The sequence below is a fragment of the Bos grunniens genome, chromosome 12 (genome assembly GCF_055505025.1).
Source record: "Bos grunniens cultivar Pamir isolate PY7600 chromosome 12, Bosgru_T2T1.0, whole genome shotgun sequence".
Classification (NCBI taxonomy): Eukaryota; Metazoa; Chordata; class Mammalia; order Artiodactyla; family Bovidae; genus Bos; species Bos grunniens.
Genome location: NC_141176.1, coordinates 11,765,655 through 11,784,174, shown reverse-complemented (window position 1 = coordinate 11,784,174; position 18,520 = coordinate 11,765,655). Strand labels below are relative to the sequence as shown.

At 41.0% G+C, this 18,520-nt stretch overlaps 1 protein-coding gene across 4 annotated transcripts in view; it reads left to right on the top strand.

Moving 5' to 3' along the window:
- The first annotated feature begins 13,358 nt into the window (after positions 1-13,358).
- The window catches only part of MTRF1 (mitochondrial translation release factor 1), a 41,654-nt gene continuing 36,492 nt past the window's right edge, over positions 13,359-18,520 (top strand). Inside the window, exons 1-3 of one of the 4 annotated variants that reach the window (XM_086328808.1) lie at positions 13,359-13,415; positions 15,773-15,869; positions 16,348-16,776. In XM_086328808.1, coding sequence (XP_086184934.1) covers positions 16,356-16,776 — 421 coding nt within the window. In that variant the 5' untranslated portion in view covers positions 13,359-13,415; positions 15,773-15,869; positions 16,348-16,355. Of the gene's footprint in view, positions 13,416-15,751; positions 15,870-16,347; positions 16,777-18,520 lie in introns of all 4 variants that reach the window. The other 3 variants (XM_086328809.1, XM_086328806.1, XM_086328810.1) reach the window with 3 other exon arrangements.

Below are 18,520 nucleotides of genomic sequence, written 5' to 3'. Positions count from 1 at the left end.
GCTAAAGAGCCTCTTGATGAAAATGAAAGAGGAGAGTGAAAAAGTTGGCTTAAAGCTCAACATTCAGAAAACAAAGATCATGGCATCAGGTCCCATTACTTCATGGGAAATGGGGAAACAGTGACAAACTTTAATTTTGGGGGGCTCCAAAATCACTGCAGATGGTGACTGCAGCAATGAAATTAAAAGGCACTTGCTCCTTGGAAGAAAAGTTATGACCAACCCAGACAACATATTAAAAAGCAGAAACATTACTTTGCCAACAAAGGTCCGTCTAGTCAAGGCTATGGTTTTTCCAGTGGTCATGTATGGATGTGAAAGTTGGACTGTGAAGAAAGCTAAGCACCGAAGAATTGATGCTTTTGAACTGTGGTGTTCGAGAAGAGTCTTGAGAGTCCCTTGGACTGCAAGGAGATCCAACCAGTCCATCCTAAATGAGATCAGTCCTGAATATTCATTGAAAGGACTGATATTGAAGCTGAAACTCCAATACTTTGGCCACCTGATGCGAAGAACTGACTCACCGGAAAAGACCGTAATGCTGGAACAAATTGAAGGCGGGAGAAGAAGGGGACAACAGAGGATGAGATGAATGGCATCACCAACTCAATGGACATGAGTTTGGGTAAACTCCAGGAGTTGGTGATGGACAGGCAGGCCTGGTGTGCTGCAGTCCATGGGGTAGCAAAGAGTCGAACATGACTGAGTGACTGAACTGAGCTGAAACATGCCATGAGATGCATAAACAAAAAACCTTCACCACCAAGATTCAAGTCGGAACCCTCATCAAAAATAACAAATTGCCGATGGGACCACAGATAGTGAATGCAGCCTAGAATTGGTACTATTCAAAGGCCCTGGGTCAGCGCAAAAACATCCTCTAGAGCCCATGCTCCACTGGAGAAGCCACTAGTGAGAAGCCTGCACACTGCAACGAAGAGTAGCCCCTGCTCACCACATCTAGATAAAGCCCAGAGCAACACACACTCAGCACAACCAAAAAATAAATAAATGTATTTTTTAATGTTTAAAAAAAAGAGAGATAGACTCTTTTAAAAAAAAAAAAAGAGACCAACCAACAGATTCACACCCTCCAGTCCTGTCACTTCTGTTGTGTTCTTGTTTGTTTGGCTCTTTGTTTTCTCTCCAAACTCATCTTCCTATTGCTATTTTCTATGCCACACCTTTCCATTTTGCTTTATCCTCAACCCCTTCACTGAGCATTCTTTTCCTTCTTACCTTCATTGATACCCAGCCCTTCACCAAGGATACTCTCATTTTGCATCTTCCTCTGCTTACATACTGTAGGAGCTGCTGAGGGAAGAAATCAACATTTTTTTCCCATCCCACTGCCCGTCGCCCCCACCCCCCCAATCATAAGACTTCACCTTCATTATTTTTGAGTCTACACCAGATCTGTTGTTCTCTTCTCATTTTCCTGTTGGTTGCTATCCTTCATTTGTTCATCTGCCAAGTGACAATAGTTGCCATTTCAGCTTCACTCCTAGTATCCATCTACTATAATTCCAGTAACTATATGGATTTAAAATCCTAGCCTTTGATAAATAAACTGTGGTACATCTAGACAATGGAATATTATTCAATGCTAAAAAGAAATGAGCTACCAAGTCATGAAGAGATACCGAAGAATATTACATGTATTAATATATTACTAAGTGAAAGAAGCCAATCTGAAAAGGCTACATACTATGTGATTCCAACTATATGACATTCTAGAAAAGACATTTATGGAGACAATAAAAAGATCAGTGATTGTCAAAGGCCAAGGATTAGAGGGAAGGACGGATGAATAGGTGAAGCCAAGAGGGTTTTTAGGGCAGTGAAACTCTTCTGTATGGCACTATAGTGCTGGCTACACTGAAAACCTAGAGGGCATACAACATCAAGAGTGAACCCTAATGTAAACTGTGGACTTTGGGTGATAATGACGTGTCAGTGTAGGTTCGTCAATTGTAGCACATGTTTTGCTGTCCTGGGAGATGTAAGAATTTCTGTAAGGGAAATCTATGTATCTTCAGCTTAATTTTTTTGTGAACCTAAAACTGCTCTAAAAAATAAAATCTTTTTTTTTTTTTTTTAATTCCTAGCCTTACAGTTCCTTGGTTTCATATCCAAAGAACTTCACTTTCTACCCCATTTTAGCTACCCACTCACATGGCCAAATTTAGAATCAGCAAGACCTGCCCCACCTCCTAAATCATAAATTCTAGCAATCTACTACCTTATTTTTAAAATTATTTTTAAATGAGAAGACATTTTCCAATAACCTTTTAACTCCAAGGAAACTTGTTACAGCAGGCACAACTACCTGTTATTGAAGACGAGATGCCAGCTTCCAGGATTAGTAGCCTATCAGGGCGGCATTGAGAGATGTCTTTCTGCCGTTACATTGAGGCTCCAGCATCCGGCCAGCATGAAGTCAAGAGCTGTTGTACTCAGTGGGCTGTTTTGTGTATAACACTGATTTCTGATGCTAGTGACTCCAGTCAGATTCTTTGAGAGACAATCCACGTTCTAATGACAATTACATATCTTTCCTTCTGCAAACCTATGCTGATTCCTTAATAAGAGTCATTCACTTTTCAAGATGCAGGAGATCTAAGCAAGCTCAGTTCAGTTCAGTCACTCAGTCATGTCCAGCTCTTTGCAACCCCATGGACTGCAGCACACAAGGCCTCCCTGTCCATCACCAACTCCTGAAGTTTGCTCACACTCATATCCATTGACTCAGTGATGCCATCCAACCATCTCATCCTCTGTCATCCCCTTCTCCTCCCACCTTCAATCTTTCCCAGCATCAGGGTCTTTTCCAGTGAGTGAGTTCTTCGCATCAGGTGGCTAAAGTATTGGAGTTTCAGCTTCAATATCAGTCCTTTCAATGAATTTTCAGGACTGATCTCATTTAGGATGGACTGGTTGGATCTCCTTGCAGTCCAAGGGACTCTCAAGACTGTTCTCCAACACCACAGTTCAAAAGCATCAATTCTTTAGTGCTCAGCTTTCTTTATAGTCCAACTCTCACACCCATACGTGACTACTGGAAAAACCATAGCCTTGACTAGACAGACCTTTGTTGGCAAAGTAATGTCTCTGCTTTTCAATATGCTGTCTAGGTTGGTCATAACGTTTCTTCCAAGAAGCAAGCGTCTTTTAATTTCATGGCTGCAGTCACCATCTGCAGTGATTTTAGAGCCCCCCAAAATAGACTGCAAGGAGATCCAACCAGTCCATTCTGAAGGAGATCAGCCCTGGGATTTCTTTGGAAGGAATGATGCTAAAGCTGAAACTCCAGTACTTTGGCCACCTCATGCGAAGAATTGACTCATTGGAAAAGACTCTGATGCTGGGAGGGATTGGGGACAGGAGGTGAAGGGGACGACAGAGGATGAGATGGCTGGATGGCATCACTGACTCGATGGACGTGAGTCTGAGTGAACTCTGGGAGTTGGTGATGGACAGGGAGGCCTGGCGTGCTGCAATCCATGGGGTCGCAAAGAGCCGGACACGACTGAGCGACTGAACTGAACTGAACTGACTGAAAATAGTCTGTCACTGTTTCCATTGTTTCCCCATATACTTGCCATGAAGAGATGGGACTGGATGCCATGATGTTAGTTTTCTGAATATTGAGTTTTAAGCCAGCTTTTTCACTCTCCTCTTTCACTTTCATCAAGAGGTTCTTTAGTTCTTCTTCACTTTCTGCCATAAGAGTGGTGTCATCTGCATATCTGAGGTTATTGATATTTCTCCTGGCAATCTTGATTCCAGCTTGTGCTTCATCCAGCCCAGCATTTCTCATGATGTACTCTGCATATAAGTTAAATAAGCAGGGTGACGATATATAGCCTTGACATACTCCTTTCCCGATTTGAAACCAGCCTGTTGTTCCCTGTCCAGTTCTAACTGTTGCTTCTTGACCTGCACACAGATTTCTTAGGAGGCATGTCAGGTGGTATTCCCTGGTATTCCATCTCTTTAAGAATTTTCCACAGTTTGTTGTGATCCACACAGTCAAAGCCTTTGGCATAGTCAATAAGACAGAAGCAGATATTTTTTTCGGAACTCTCTTGCTTTTTCAATGATCCAATGAATGTTGGCCATTTGATCTCTGGTTCCTTTGCCTTTTCTAACTCCAGCTTGACCATCTGGAAGTTCACGGTTCACATACTGTTGAAGCCTGGCTTGGAGAATTTTGAGCATTACTTTACTAGCGTGTGAGATGAGTGCAATTGTGCGGTAGTTTGAGCATTCTTTGGCATTTCCTTTCTTTGGGATTGGAATGAAAACTGACCTTTTCCAGTCCTGTGGCCACTGCTAAGTTTCCATATTTGCTGGCACATTGAACAGCACTTGAACATAGTGCAGCATATTGCAGCACTATGAACAGCATCATCTTTAGGATTTGAAATAGCCCAACTGGAATTCCATCACCTCCACTTTGTTTGTACTGATGCTTCATAAGGCCCACTTGACTTCACATTCCAGGATATCTGGCTCTAGGTGAATGATCACATCATTGTGGTTATCTGGGATGTGGAGATCTTTTTTGTATAGTTCTTCTGTGTATTCTTGCCACCTCTTCTTAATATCCTCTGCTTCTGTCAGGTCCATATCATTTCTGTCCTTTATTGTACCCATCTTTGCATGAAATGTTCCCTAGTATCTCTAGTTTTCTTGAAGGAACCTCTAGTCTTTCCCATTCTATTGTTTTCCTCTATTTCTTGGCATTGATCACTGAGGAAGGCTTTCTTATCTCTCCTTGCTCTTCCTTGGAATTCTGCATTCAAATGCATATGTCTTTCCTTTTCTCCTTTGCCTTTCACGTCTTTTCTTTTCTCAGCTATTTGTAAGGCCTCTTTGCACAACCATTTTGCCTTTTTGCATTTCTTTTTCTTGGGGACGGTCTGGTCACTGCCTCTTGTACAATGTCACAAACCTCTGTTCATAGTTCTAGGGCACTCTGTCTATCAGACCTAATCCATTGAATCTATTTATCACCTCCACTGTATAAATCGTAAAGGGTTTGATTTAGGTCATACCTGAATGGTCTAGTGAACGGTCTACTGAATGGTGCATGAAACCAGCTCATGCACCCTTCTATTCTCAGCATACCTCCTCTTCAACTGCATCTAACTTGCCAGTTTCCATGTACAACATTTTCTCCTTATCTATTCACTCATTCAATCCACATTTGTTTTCAGCCGTTCAGCACCCATCGGTTTACTTCTTTCTTCCCCTTTCAGCAAAAATGGCACCTTCTAAACTTCTAGACTCTTGAGAGTCCCTTGAACTGTAAGGGGATCAAACCAGTCAATCCTAAGGGAAATCAGTCCTGAATATTTCATTGGAAGGACTGATGCTGAAGCTGAAATTCCAATACTTTGGCCACCTGATGCAAATAACTGACTCTTTGGAAAAGACCCTGACACTGGGAAAGATTGAAGGCAGGAGGAGAAGGGGACAACAGAGCAACAGAGCATGAGGTTGGATGGCATCACCGACTCGATGGATAAGAGTTTGAGCAATCTCTGGGAGTTGGTGATGGACAGAGAAGCCTGGCATGCTGCAGTCCATGGGGTCACTAATAGTCAGACATGACTGAGTGACTGAACTGAACTAGCCTATGCAGAATTAATTCTTCCATCAGTGCTTTAAGCACCAGGATTCCCTGGTGGCTCAGACAGTAAAGAATCTGCCTGCAATGCAAGAGACCTGGATTCAATCCCTGGGTCAGAAAGATCCCCTGAGAAGGGAATGGCTACCTACTCAGTATTCTGGCCTGGAGAATTCCATGGACAGAGGTCTATGGGGGTTGAAAAGAGTCAGAGGCGACTGAGCAACCGACACTTCCACTTTCACATGAATAAAGAAACTGCCAAAAAAAAAGGAAGAAAAGAATAAGAAAAAGAAAGAAAAAGCTGACACAATCACAGAAATTTAACACTGACTAGCTCTTTGTGGGTTTCCCAGGTAGTGCCGTGGTGACGTATCTGCCTGCCAATGCAAGAGACCCAGGAGATGCTGGTTCAATCCTGGGCTGGGAAGATCCCCCAGAGTAGGAAATGGTAACCCAGTATTCTTGCCTGGAAAATTCCATGGCAGAGGAACCTTATGTGCATGGATTCACAAAGAGTCGGACATGACTGAGTAGTTGAGCACACAAGTAGATATTTGATATTTGATATTTAGGAAGTTATTTTTATTTTATAAATAAATAATTTTTATTTAAATTATAAAATAAAAATTTTATAAAATATAAATATAAAAAATAAAACAGAAATATAAAAAATTATAAAATAAAAAAATTTATAAATATTTGATATTTAGGAAGTTATTTTTAATTATTAAGAGTGATCATATGATTTAAAAATCTTTATCTTCTGCAGCTATATACAAAAATGTTTACATGTGAAAATTATGACATTTTTTATTTGTTTAAATTAATCCAGTTAGTATAAAAAGGTGGAGGAGGGCAAGTAAAATCGAGTTGATTAACATTGAGAATTCATGATGAATGCACAGGGGGTTGTTTTACTGTTCTATTTTTGAGCTTGTTTGAAGTTTTTCATAATAAAAAGAAAAAAATAAAAAGATACATATTTACACACAGAGTATAGATTACAGAGTGTTCCTCAATGGAGGATTTGGAAATCAGTTGGAAAGTACTTTAATGCTTCTAGAGGATATTTGAAGACTACTGTTAGTAGAAAAAGATATAAAGACAATTCATTGAAATGAAAATTTGAAATGTAGAATTCAAGCCTGAAGTAAAAAATTTAAGAAAAATACTTAGCCTGATACTTAGGTTGAAAAGAGAAGAGATGAAATGTCAAGAAGTTGTAGGAGACAACACTAAATGAGCCTGTTAACAAAGCTGACCTCATCCTAGGATAATACCAGTTTATGGGATAAAAGATGAATTCCCGGATCTACCCCTCCCCCCCCCCTTTTTTTCTAGAGTAAAAGGAATACAGTATAAGTTGACATTTCAGGACCTCTTAATTAGCTTTCGACTGTGATCATTATTTGTGATCTGTCTCAGTTAACACCAGCAGGTGGCGTGTTTGTTAGGTTTATTTTTTTTCAAGCTCCAAAAAATTTGAGAACCTGAATGAATATATGAAAATAAGAAATGCTGGCTTTTCATTATTCATCACCACTTCTCTCAGGAAAGATTGTTTATGAGAATACAAGAAGAATAATCTTTGTTTTTCTACTTTACCATCTTATTGAGAGATTGAGTTTTGTATTAAATTGCTAAATAACTTCTTTCACTTTTCCTCTAGTAGAATATATCTGATTAAAATCCCAGGCCATTGCTGATCTTTCCATCGTGAAATGTCTGAATATGTGGTCAAGAGGCCAAACTCCAGGGAACCAGAAAAATATGTATTATAGCTTGTGTGCTGGAATTTAACGTTGCTTCCAGTGCTTTTGAAAATTTCCCACATAGGACCAAAGGTTTCAGCTCAGCCTGGAACAGTCTCTATACCTACTCTTGTCGAGCTCCCCAAGGAACATCCAGGGCTAAGGAAAGTCTGCTGCTCTGCCTCTTGGAAAGCCCTAAGCAGACACTTTATTGATGTGAAGTTTCTGCAGAAGAGCACAAATCAACCTCCTATTGGCTTCCCTGGTGGTTAAGAATCTGCATGCTAATGCAGGGGACGCTGGGACGTGGGGTCAGTTCCTGGTCTGGGAAAATTCCGCATGCCACGGAGCAACGAAGCCACTGTGCCACAGCTACAGAAGCCCAGGTGCCTAGAGTCGTGCTCAGCAACGAGAGAAGCGCCGCAATGAGAAACCCATGCATTGCAACTAGAGAAAGCCCACACGCAGCAACGAAGACCCAGCACAGCCAAAACTAAATAAGTAAACAAATCTTAAACAAACCAAAACCTCCTGTTAGTACTTTAGGCACGGGAGTATCCTCAGAACCTTTAAAACAAACCAGAAGTCTCTGAAAGAAAGCCAAGTGAAAATCTCCATTCCCTACTCCTTTGGGCTTGGGGCAGATTTTGCTCTAAATGGAGCTGAAAAATGGCCCCACGAATTTTGGTGTCTTAGCATGCTCCAAGATGGGGTGGGGGTAGGGGGAAGCAGATCATTTTGTTTATGACAAAGAAATACCAAATTGCATTGCCCATTACAAACTCATTCAACAAAAAAAACTGTTCATAGTTGACTTGATTTTCAGATATATGCTTTCCTAATTTAATCAAAATGCTATTTTTTTCCCCCACTGAAAAAAACCTCTGTTATTACTATTTCTGGAAACTTTTTTGCTGTAATGTATCAGAATATTTGGAAACAGAAGTTGTTTAACGTCATAGAATGATTCAACAATAACTTCCATAAGGCTTTTCAATCAAACATAAAAGAATGTCTTTTTTTTTTAACAGCTTTCTTACTTACAATACCCATCACAAAATTTCTGTAAATTTGTAATATTATAAAAAGGAAAGTAGAGTTTACCTATAATTCCACCGACCTTTTTTTTTTTCCCTGCCTCTCTGCATGACTTGCAGGATCTTAGTTTCCTGACCGGGGCTGAACCTGGGGCAACAGCAGTGAAAGCGTAAGTCCTAACCACTGGACCACCAGGGAATTCCCTCCACCAGACTTTTAAATATATATACATCATATATATATATATATAATAGAATAGTTTGATAAGTTTTTTAAACATCCTCTTTTACTAAATGTATTGTAGACATCTTTGAATACTAATAAATACAATTATAGCAACATTACTTTCTTTAAAAAACATGGAGTAGGAAGCAATATTTATTCTTTAGTGATTTTTTAAATAGATAAATAACATTCATAAAGTATATAAAGTTTTATGTACATCACAATAAATTTTTACATATTGTCTTACAGTTTTGGAGGCTGGCAAGTCCAAGATCAGAGTGCTGGCAAGGTAGATTTCATTCTGAGGCCTCTTCTCCTGGCTTGTAGGTGGCTATTATCTTGCTGTGTGCTCACGTGACCTCTTTGCACTCCTTGTGAAAGAGAAGGGAACCAAGAGAGACTATGCAGACTCTCTGGTGTCTTCTTGTAAGGACACTAATCCTATCAGATTAGGGTTCCACTTATATGACCTCATTTCATTTAATCACCTTAAAGGCTTTATCTCCAGTACAGTCATACGGGGAGTTAGCTTCAATATATTGAATTTGGGAGGGATACAATTCAGTCCATAGCACTAAAGTTTATTTTTTAAAAAGAAAGCTTTATAGAGATCTCTTCAAGAAAATTAGAGATACTAAGGGAACATTTCATGCAAAGATGGGCTCAATAAAGGACAGAAATGGTATGGACCTAACAGAAGCAGAAGATATTAAGAAGAGGTGGCAAGAATACACAGAAGAACTGTACAAAAACGATCTTCATGACCAAGAAAATCACGAGGGTGTAATCACTGACCTAGAGCCAGACATCCTGGAATGTGAAGTCAAGTGGGCCTTAGAAAGCATCACTACGAACAGAGCTAGTGGAGGTGATGGAATTCCAGTTGAGCTCTTTCAAATCCTGAAAGATGATGCTGTGAAAGTGCTGCACTCAATATGCCAGCAAATTTGGAAAACTCAGCAGTGGCCACAGAACTGGAAAGGTCAGTTTTCATTCCAATCCCAAAGAAAAGCAATGCCAAAGAATGCTCAAACTACTGCACAATTGCACTCATCTCACATGCCAGTAAAGTAATGCTCAAAATTCTCCAAGCCAGGCTTCAGCAATACGTGAACCATGAACTTCCAGATGTTCAAGCTGGTTTTAAAAAAGGCAGAGGAACCAGAGATCAAATTGCCCACATCCACTGGATCATGGAAAAAGCAAGAGAGTTCCAGAAAAACATCTATTTCTGCTATATTGACTATGCCAAAGCCTTTGACTGTGTGGATCACAATAAACTGTGGAAAATTCTTCAAGAAAGGGAATACCAGACCACCTGACCAGCCTCTTGAGAAACCTATATGCAGGTCAGGAAGCAACAGAATTGGACATGGAACAACAGAGTGGTTCCAAATAGAAAAAGGAGTGTGTCAAGGCTGTATATTGTCACCCTGCTTATTTAACTTATAGGCAGAGTACATCATGAGAAACGCTGGGCTGGAGGAAGCACAAGCTGGAATCAAGATTGCCGGGAGAGATATCAATAACCTCAGATATGCAGATGACACCACCCTTACGGCAGAAAGTGAAGAGGAACTAAAAAGCCTCTTGATGAAGGTGAAAGAGGAGAGTGAAAAAGTGGGCTTAAAGCTCAACATTCAGAAAACTGAGATCATGGCATCTGGTCCCATCACTTCATGGCAAGTAGATGGGGAAACAGTGGCTGACTTTATTTTGGGGGGCTCCAAAATCATTGCAGATGGTGATTGCAGCCATGAAATTAAAAGGTGCTTACTCCTTGGAAGGAAAGTTATGACCAACCTAGATAGCATATTCAAAAGCAGAGACATTACTTTGCCAACAAAGGTTCGTCTAGTCAAGGCTATGGTTTTTCCAGTGGTCATGTGTGGATGTGAGAGTTGGACTGTGAAGAAAGCTGAGTGCTGAAGAATTGATGCTTTTGAACTGTGGTGTTGGAGAAGACTCTCAAGAGTCCCTTGGACTGCAAGGAGATCCAACCAGTCCATTCTACAGGAGATCAGTCCTGGGTGTTCTTTGGAAGGAATGATGCTAAAGCTGAAACTCCAGTACTTTGGCCGCCTCATGCAAAGAGTTGACTCATTCGAAAAGACTCTGATGCTGGGAGGGACTGGGGGCAGGAGAAGGGGACGACAGAGGATGAAATGGCTGGATGGCATCACCAACTCGATGGACATGAGTTTGAGTAAACTCCGGGAGTTGGTGATGGACAGGGAGGCCTAGAGTGCTGCAATTCATGGGGTCGCAAAGAGTCAGACACGACTGAGCGACTGAACTGAACTGAAGTTATATATTTGCATTGTTGTTGTTGTTTAGTCACTAAGTCATGTCCAGCCCTTTGCACCCCCATGAAATGTGCACACCAGTCTTCCCTGTCCTTCACCATCTCCTGGAGTTCACTCAAATTCATGTCCTTTGAGTCAGTGATGCCATCCAACCATCTCATCTTCTGTTGTCCCCTTCTGCTCCTGCCCTCAATCTTTCCCATCAGCAAGGCCTTTTCCAGTGAGGTAGCTCACTGCATCACGTAGCCAAAATATTGGAGCTTCAGCTTTAGCATCAGTCCTTCCAGTGAATATTCACGGTTGATTTCCTTCAGGATTGATTTGGTCTCCCTTCTGTCCAAGGGACTCTCAAGAATCTTCTCCAACACCGCAGTTCAAAAGCATCAATTCTTTCAAGCTCAGCCTTCTTTATGATCCAACTCTCACATCTGTACATGACTGCTGGAGAAACCGTAGCTTTGACGATACAGACCTTTGTCAGCAGTGTTAGCTGCTGAATTTGGAAGGGATACAATTCAGTCCATAGTACTAAGGTTTATTTTTTAAGAAGAAAGCCTTATATATACTACTTAAGTTATATATTTGAATAATATATCAAAATAAAAAGTCAAAAGCTTTTGTTGAATAATTTAGGAGAATGATTTACGTGGTTTCTCTGGAATTTGTGGGGCTTCCTTGGTGGCTCAGCTGGTAAAGAATTTGCTTGCAGTGCAGGAGACCTGAGTTCGATCCCTGGGTTGGGAAGATCCCCTGGAGAAGCAAACAGCTAGCCACTCCAGTGTTCTTGCCTGGAGAAGTCCATGGGGTCGCAAAGAGTCAGACAGGATTGAGTGACTTTCAGTTTCTGGAATTTGTGGGGTCAAAGATTTTTGTCTTTTCTATTCATTGCTAAATTCTCATGTCTAGAACAGTGAGAAGCACATAACTAGCGCTCCGTATTTACTGAATGAATGACTGAATGCTTTCCTTTCTTTTTTTTCTGGAGGAGGGAGCTAGTATCAGAGCTTAAGAGCCATAGATTATTAAGATAGGTAAGCTTTTTCACTAGTTCTTTTCCTTGGACAAGTTACTAAAATTCTCTGTGCCATAGTTTTCTATTCTGCAAAATGGGTTATTTTAGGGTTGTTGTAAGGATTAAATTAATTAAAAGGCTTAAGCCATTTAGAATAGTATCCAATATGTAGTTGGTAGAAGTGGGTACCTTGATATAAGCAATAAATGCTAGATATTTATGTTTATGCCTAATTCCCCTTTTTATATTTATGTTCATAACCTAAGAAAATATCCTGTGAAGTCGGTAATATTGAATTCTTGTTGCCTCTGCTTTTCAGGAAGAAATACTGAGGCACAGAGTTCAAATGACTTGTAAATATGATCTGCAACATAAATAAGTATACTACTTGAATATTTAAAGTAAGGCAATATATTTGCATTTTGCTGGAATTGTTTATTATTTATGTTTTTTAATGCTTTACTTAATTGATGGTTTACAAACCTAAATTGAGCCCCCAAATTCTGTTTATGCGTATACAACAGATATAAAGTCACTAACTTGTGGCTATATATGATCTCCCATATTTTGGATCCTCCTTGTGACTTTTAGGGCTTCAGTGGTAAAGAATCTGCCTGCAATGTGGGAGACCAGGGCTCCACCAGGGTAGGGAAGACCTCCTGGAGGAGGAAATGGCAACCCACTCCAGTATTGTTGCCTGGAGAATCCCATGGACATGGGAGTCTGGAGGCCTATAGTCCATGGGGGTAACAAAGAGTGGAACACAACTCGCTATCTGAGCACTGCTATGAATTTTTTAAAGATATACATTTACAGTCTCAACTAGCCATTATGTATTTTCTCAGGCAAGGAAAGCTGAGAAGTACAGCTATTAATGTTCAGAATCCTGTAAACTTTCGAATCCTCATTTATAAAAAAAAAAATCAGGACTCCGTGCTCTAGTGGCTCCACAGGTAAGGAAATTTTTGTATATCAAGAGCTCTTAATCAGAACTGTAGAGAACTTCCCTTTTGAGCTTGCCTGAAACTGGGAAAACCGAAACTGCAGCTTCGGCCTAGGGGGTTGGGGGCGGGGCGCCTGTCCGACGTAAACTACAACTCCCAGGACTCCCGGGCCAGCGCTCCCGGGAGTCATGGTTCATTCAACACCCGAGCCCGCGTTGCCCGTCCCCTCTCCCTCCCCTGGCAAGCCACACTTTGGGTTCTGACTCCAGATGAGCAAGCCCACGGCCGTCTCGGGGAACGTTTTCTTGTTGTACCGTTTTCTCTCTTGTTTCCTTTGATAGCTCATGTTGCGCACACTCAAGAACTCCTCTGCCGCAGAGGAGTGGCGACGCCCGAGGAGGCGGGGTCGGGCTCTAACCCAGACTGGGTGAACCCGGAGGTGAAAGGGATCCGGTGACCGATGGGCTGAAATGTAGTGGATCACAGAAGGTTCCGACTTCAGTAAGGAAACCTAGTGTCCTTAATTTTTTTTTAAGTACTCACAGTTCATGTCTCTTTTCTGATCTTAAAAGTCTATTTTCTTTCTCTAGCTTTTTTTCCCCCTGGTGCCTCCCTGTGGGATCATTCTTGATACCGAGTAACTCAGTGTAACTTACACGTGATACCCTCGTGCGGGCTTAGTGTCGCTTCTGATTTGCCGAGGCTGAGAGTTCCTAGAATTTCACATTAATCTTGTTAACTGCATGTATGGGGGCGAGGGGGTGAGGGGTGAAGGAGAAGACTTGAAATTCTCAAGTATAGATAACCCTAGAGGGTGAAGGTCTTAGGGTTTACTTAACATTGAAGTTCATGACCTAGAGAGGTATTTTACTTGTTCAGCCGCTCAATGGTGTCCGACTCTTCACCAGGCTTCCCTGCCCTTCACTATCTCTGGGAGTTTGCCCAGACTCCTGTCCATTGAGTCGATGATGCCATCTAGCCCTTTCATCCTCTGTCCTCCCCCTTCTACTAACTGTTCCTAAAAAGGAACTCTAGCTAGAAGTGTTTCAACAAAAATCTTCTTTGCCGTTTTTTTCTCTGTCCTTTTTCAAATGGACACACCTGTGATGGAGACTAGATGTTGCTACCCATCAGGGTTCTTGGCCTCCTTAATCACTAGAAAGTGTTCAGAGGCTAGTCGGGATATTGAAACAAGGCTTTATTGAGGCCCCTGCTACAGCAGGGGTGAGCCAGAACAAGTTTGCTTGCTTGCTCACTTGCTGGGGGTGGGGAGAGACAGGCGAGCTTGTTCCTGTCCAGGAGTCGGAAGGAGGGGTAGATTAGGTGGTTCGTCCCTCCCTTTGAGGGGTCATGCTGAGGACCATGCTTGTACTCCCAGCTCTTCAGGCTCTTGGGAGGTGGCAGGTGGGCTTTTTGGTCTCTTTGTATCTAGGTGTCCAGAATTTGCCCCAACTACGCATGCACGCGGTTAAGTCCCTTGTAGTTTCTTTGTGTTGTGTTGCTCCTGGAGATGTTTGTCCAGGGGCAAGCATGGTAGCCCTGCACCAACAGGGTCCCAGGTCCCAGCCCCCAGCCTGTCTCAATGTGAAGAGGAGTAGTAACTCCTGCTGGAGGACTAGCAGTTGTGGCTACTGGACCCTGGTGCCCTCTTTAGAGTGTGATTAAGTTACATTTTGTTAGCAGAACCCTGCAAATTTTGAATATTTTAGATACCATTCTATTTCTTAGAAAATAATGATATCCAAGTTAGCTGACCTGCAATGATCAACTGAACTAATATATTAATACACCTAGCATAGTAGGAGGAGAAGGCAATGGCACCCCACTCCAGTACTCTTGCCTGGAAACTCCCATGGATGGAGGAGCCTGGTAGGCTGCAGTCCATGGGGTCGCTAGGAGTCAGACACGACTGAGCGACTTCACTTTGACTTTTCACTTTCATGCATTGGAGGAGGAAATGGCAACCCACTCCAGTGTTCTTGCCTGGAGAATCCCATGGACAGAGGAGCCTGGTGGACTGCTGTCTGTGGGGTCGCACAGGGTCGGACATGACTGAAGCGACTTAGCAGCAGCAGCAGCAGCATAGTAGGAACACTGGAGATAATAAAGGTTGATTCTGATCAGTTTTGACCCTTACTTCAGATTTGAACCTCAGGATTGTAGGGGCAAAGTATTTTTCTTAGAACACTTTATCTTCTCCCTTTCTTATTCAGTAATCACAAATGTGTACATTTGTTAGCTCTTTTGGTTATCTCTGTTAGAGGGAAGGAGAACGGATAGTTATTGGACACAGCCAAATTCACTTAACTTGAAATTTTTTAAGTAATTTTTTCCTTGATTGTAAAAATGCTATGTGCTGTATGTATAGGAAATTCAGAAAACACTAAAAAGTAGGGGAAAAAGAAAAAGTATCTATGATCTCACAACTAGAGACCATAGTATTAACATTTTGGTGTGTATTTTTATCTAGTTTTCTTTTTTCAAAATAAAAATTGCCCTCAATTATGAGGGGTTGCTGCTGCTGCTGCAACTGCTAAGTCGCTTCAGTCGTGTCCGACTCTGTGCAACCCCATAGACGGCAGCCCACCAGGCTCCTCTGTCCTTGGGATTCTCCAGGCAAGAATACTGGAGTGGGTTGCCATTTCCCTCTCCAATGCTTGAAAGTGAAAAGTGAGTAAATGTCTCCATAAATCCATGTATTCCATATGCTGTAGAAAATTTGAAAACCTAATTGATAATATATTGTTTTTGAGTCTGCTTTTTTCATTTAGTATAATTAGCTTCATTGTCTTTTTTTAAAAGCCAAATTTCTACATTTTTACTATTAATATGTAAAGTTTTTATCCTTTAAATCTCAGCTAAAAGGGAAGCATCTTTGAAGAGAGATTGCGTAGTTGGGAATGAAAAACGCTGAGCTCTGAACAGGCAACTTGCATTCAACTCTGCCTGAAACAGGTAGAATGAATAATCATGATTAAGTTACCTGACTTCTTGGGCATCTGGGTACCTAAAATTAAAGTATTAGACAAGGAAATAGTATTTCCTTCAAATTTAGAAATCTGTTAACATGTGAGACACCTAAGCTTGCATGGGTATTTTGTACTTGTGCTTATTCACACACTCAATTTTAGATTCTGGATCTGTTATAAGAAATAGGTGATGCAACCTATTCTATTGATATATTTATTCATTATACTCTTACTCATTTGCCTTAGTTAATTATATATGGTGAGTGGGTGGAAAACAGTGCTGTCTTCATTTATTTTGTTTGATTCAGAGATTTGAAGAATCGTTTTCCTTTGTGGGTTATTGAATTTGGGGACTGTGTGTGGAGCTGGCTGAGGCAGTGAACTGAGCTAGATTGCTTGAGGTTCCTCCCAGTTTTTCTCTCTGTGGAGTTGATATTTTTCAACTTGCGCTTATTTTGTTTCAGACGCTGAAATGAATCGTCGTCACCTATTTGCTTGGCTTTTCAGACATCTGTCTCTTAATGGTCACCTCCAGTGTCATGTCCATCGCTATTCTCATCAGCTTACACAGATCCCTCTTGACACAAGGCTGTGGGTCTTTAGGCGAAACAGGAATCACATTGTCCATCGTCTGTTAAATAAGAATTGCTCCAGGAGATACTGTCATCAAGATACCAGCATGCTCTGGAAGCATAAAGCACTACAAAAATATATGGAGGACCTGAATAAGGAGTACCAAACACTTGATCATTGTTTGCATCATATCTCTGCCAGTGAAGGGGACCGGAGGTCCTTGACTCGACGGCATGCTGAGCTGGCCCCGCTTGCGGTCATTTACAAAGAAATTCAGGAGGCTGAACAAGCCATTGAAGAATTAGAATCAATGTGTAAAAGTAGGTAAAAGATGTGTGTGTGTACAAGTACAGGATTGATTCTCTAAGTTAAAGGTATATTGAACTCGAGCTCTTAAAAAACCGACGAGTAATAAGCCCTACAATTGGAAAGGACAGGACTCTGTACTGTAAGTCTGGGTGTCTGACAGCTTCTAAAGAGTAACTCCTACTATGAGACTGAGGTCCTCACAGTCCTTGCCAAGATGCTGTTAAGGTCTGGGAGACTGAATACTGACCTTTTCAGAGCTTTAATTTATTGAATAGATCTTTGTTGAGCAGTGTCCTGGATGCTACATACCATGGACACAAAAATACAATTTCTACCCCATCAGAGGGCTCATGTAGTACGGGCATTGTTTCATCACCCTCGGAGGAAACCCTGCACCCTTTAGCCATCTCATCCCAATCCCGCCATCCCTACCAGCCTTACTTTCTGTCTCTACCCAGTTACTTATTTCAGGCATTTTATATAAATGGAATCATCCAATATGTTAGCTTCTTTCATAAGCTAAGATTGGCTTCTTTCACTTAGGATATGTTTAAGGTTCAATTTCATTGTAGCATGTTTCTGAGCTTCATTTCTTTTTATTGATGAATTATGTCCCATTGTATAGATATCTCACCTTTTATTTATATCCATTCATGAGTTGTTGGTTATTGAGTTGTTTCCACTTTTTGGTAATTATGAGCAATGCTGTTACGAATACTTGTGTACAGTAAGTTTTTGTGTGGACATATATTGCCGTATGGTAACTCCATGTTTAATCTTTTGAGGAGCTGCCTGACAGGTTTTCCTAAGAGGCTGCACCATTTTACATTCCATCTCCCATGTATGAGAGTTCTGGTTTCTCCACATCCTCTCCAACCTTTGTGATCCACCTTTGTGATTCTAGCCATCCTAGTGTGTGAAATGTGATTTTGACTTTCATTTCTCTGATGAATGTGCCTATTGTATGTCACCTTTGGATAAATGACTGTTTAAATCCTTTGCCCGTTTTTTAAATTGAGTTGTCTTTTTTATTATTGAGTTGTACGAGTTCTTTATGTTACAGATACAAGTTCCGTATCAGAAATATTATTTGCAAAATTTTTCTTCCATTTTGTGGGTTGTCCCTTGAAGCACCACCATTTTTAATTTTGATGAGGTTTATCTTTTTTTTTCCTCTTGTTTGTGTTTTGGTGCCATATCTAAGAAACCCACAGTCACGAAGATTCAGATATGTGTTTTATTCCAAGAGTTTTATATTTTTAGCCCTTGTATTTAGGTCATTGATCTATTTGAGTTAATTTTACATACATAATGTGAGAGGTGTTAATTTTCAATTTTAGTATCTCTTAATATTATTGTCTTAACATTCTTCTTTTATAAACAGTTTCCAGAATATATAGAAGTTGAGAAACAAGTATAATGGATTAACCTGGGATTTAACACGTACTTTGCTATTAGCTTTTAGTTTAATTTATAAGCTTTATTCAGTGTATCATCCTGGGTATCATCTGTGTATCAAGCTTTATTCTGCGTATCATCATTTTTTATGTATTTGTTGTATTGTTGGCTGCACTGGGTGTTTCTTGCCGTGTGCAGTCTTTCTCTAGTTCCGGGACTACTCTCTAGTTGCGGTGCGCGGGCTTCTCATTGCAGTGGCTTCTCTTTTTGTGGAGCACAAGCCCTAGGGCTTGCGGGCTTCAGTGGCTGTGCACAGGCTTAGTTGCCCCGCAGCGTGTGGGATCTTCCCAGACCAGG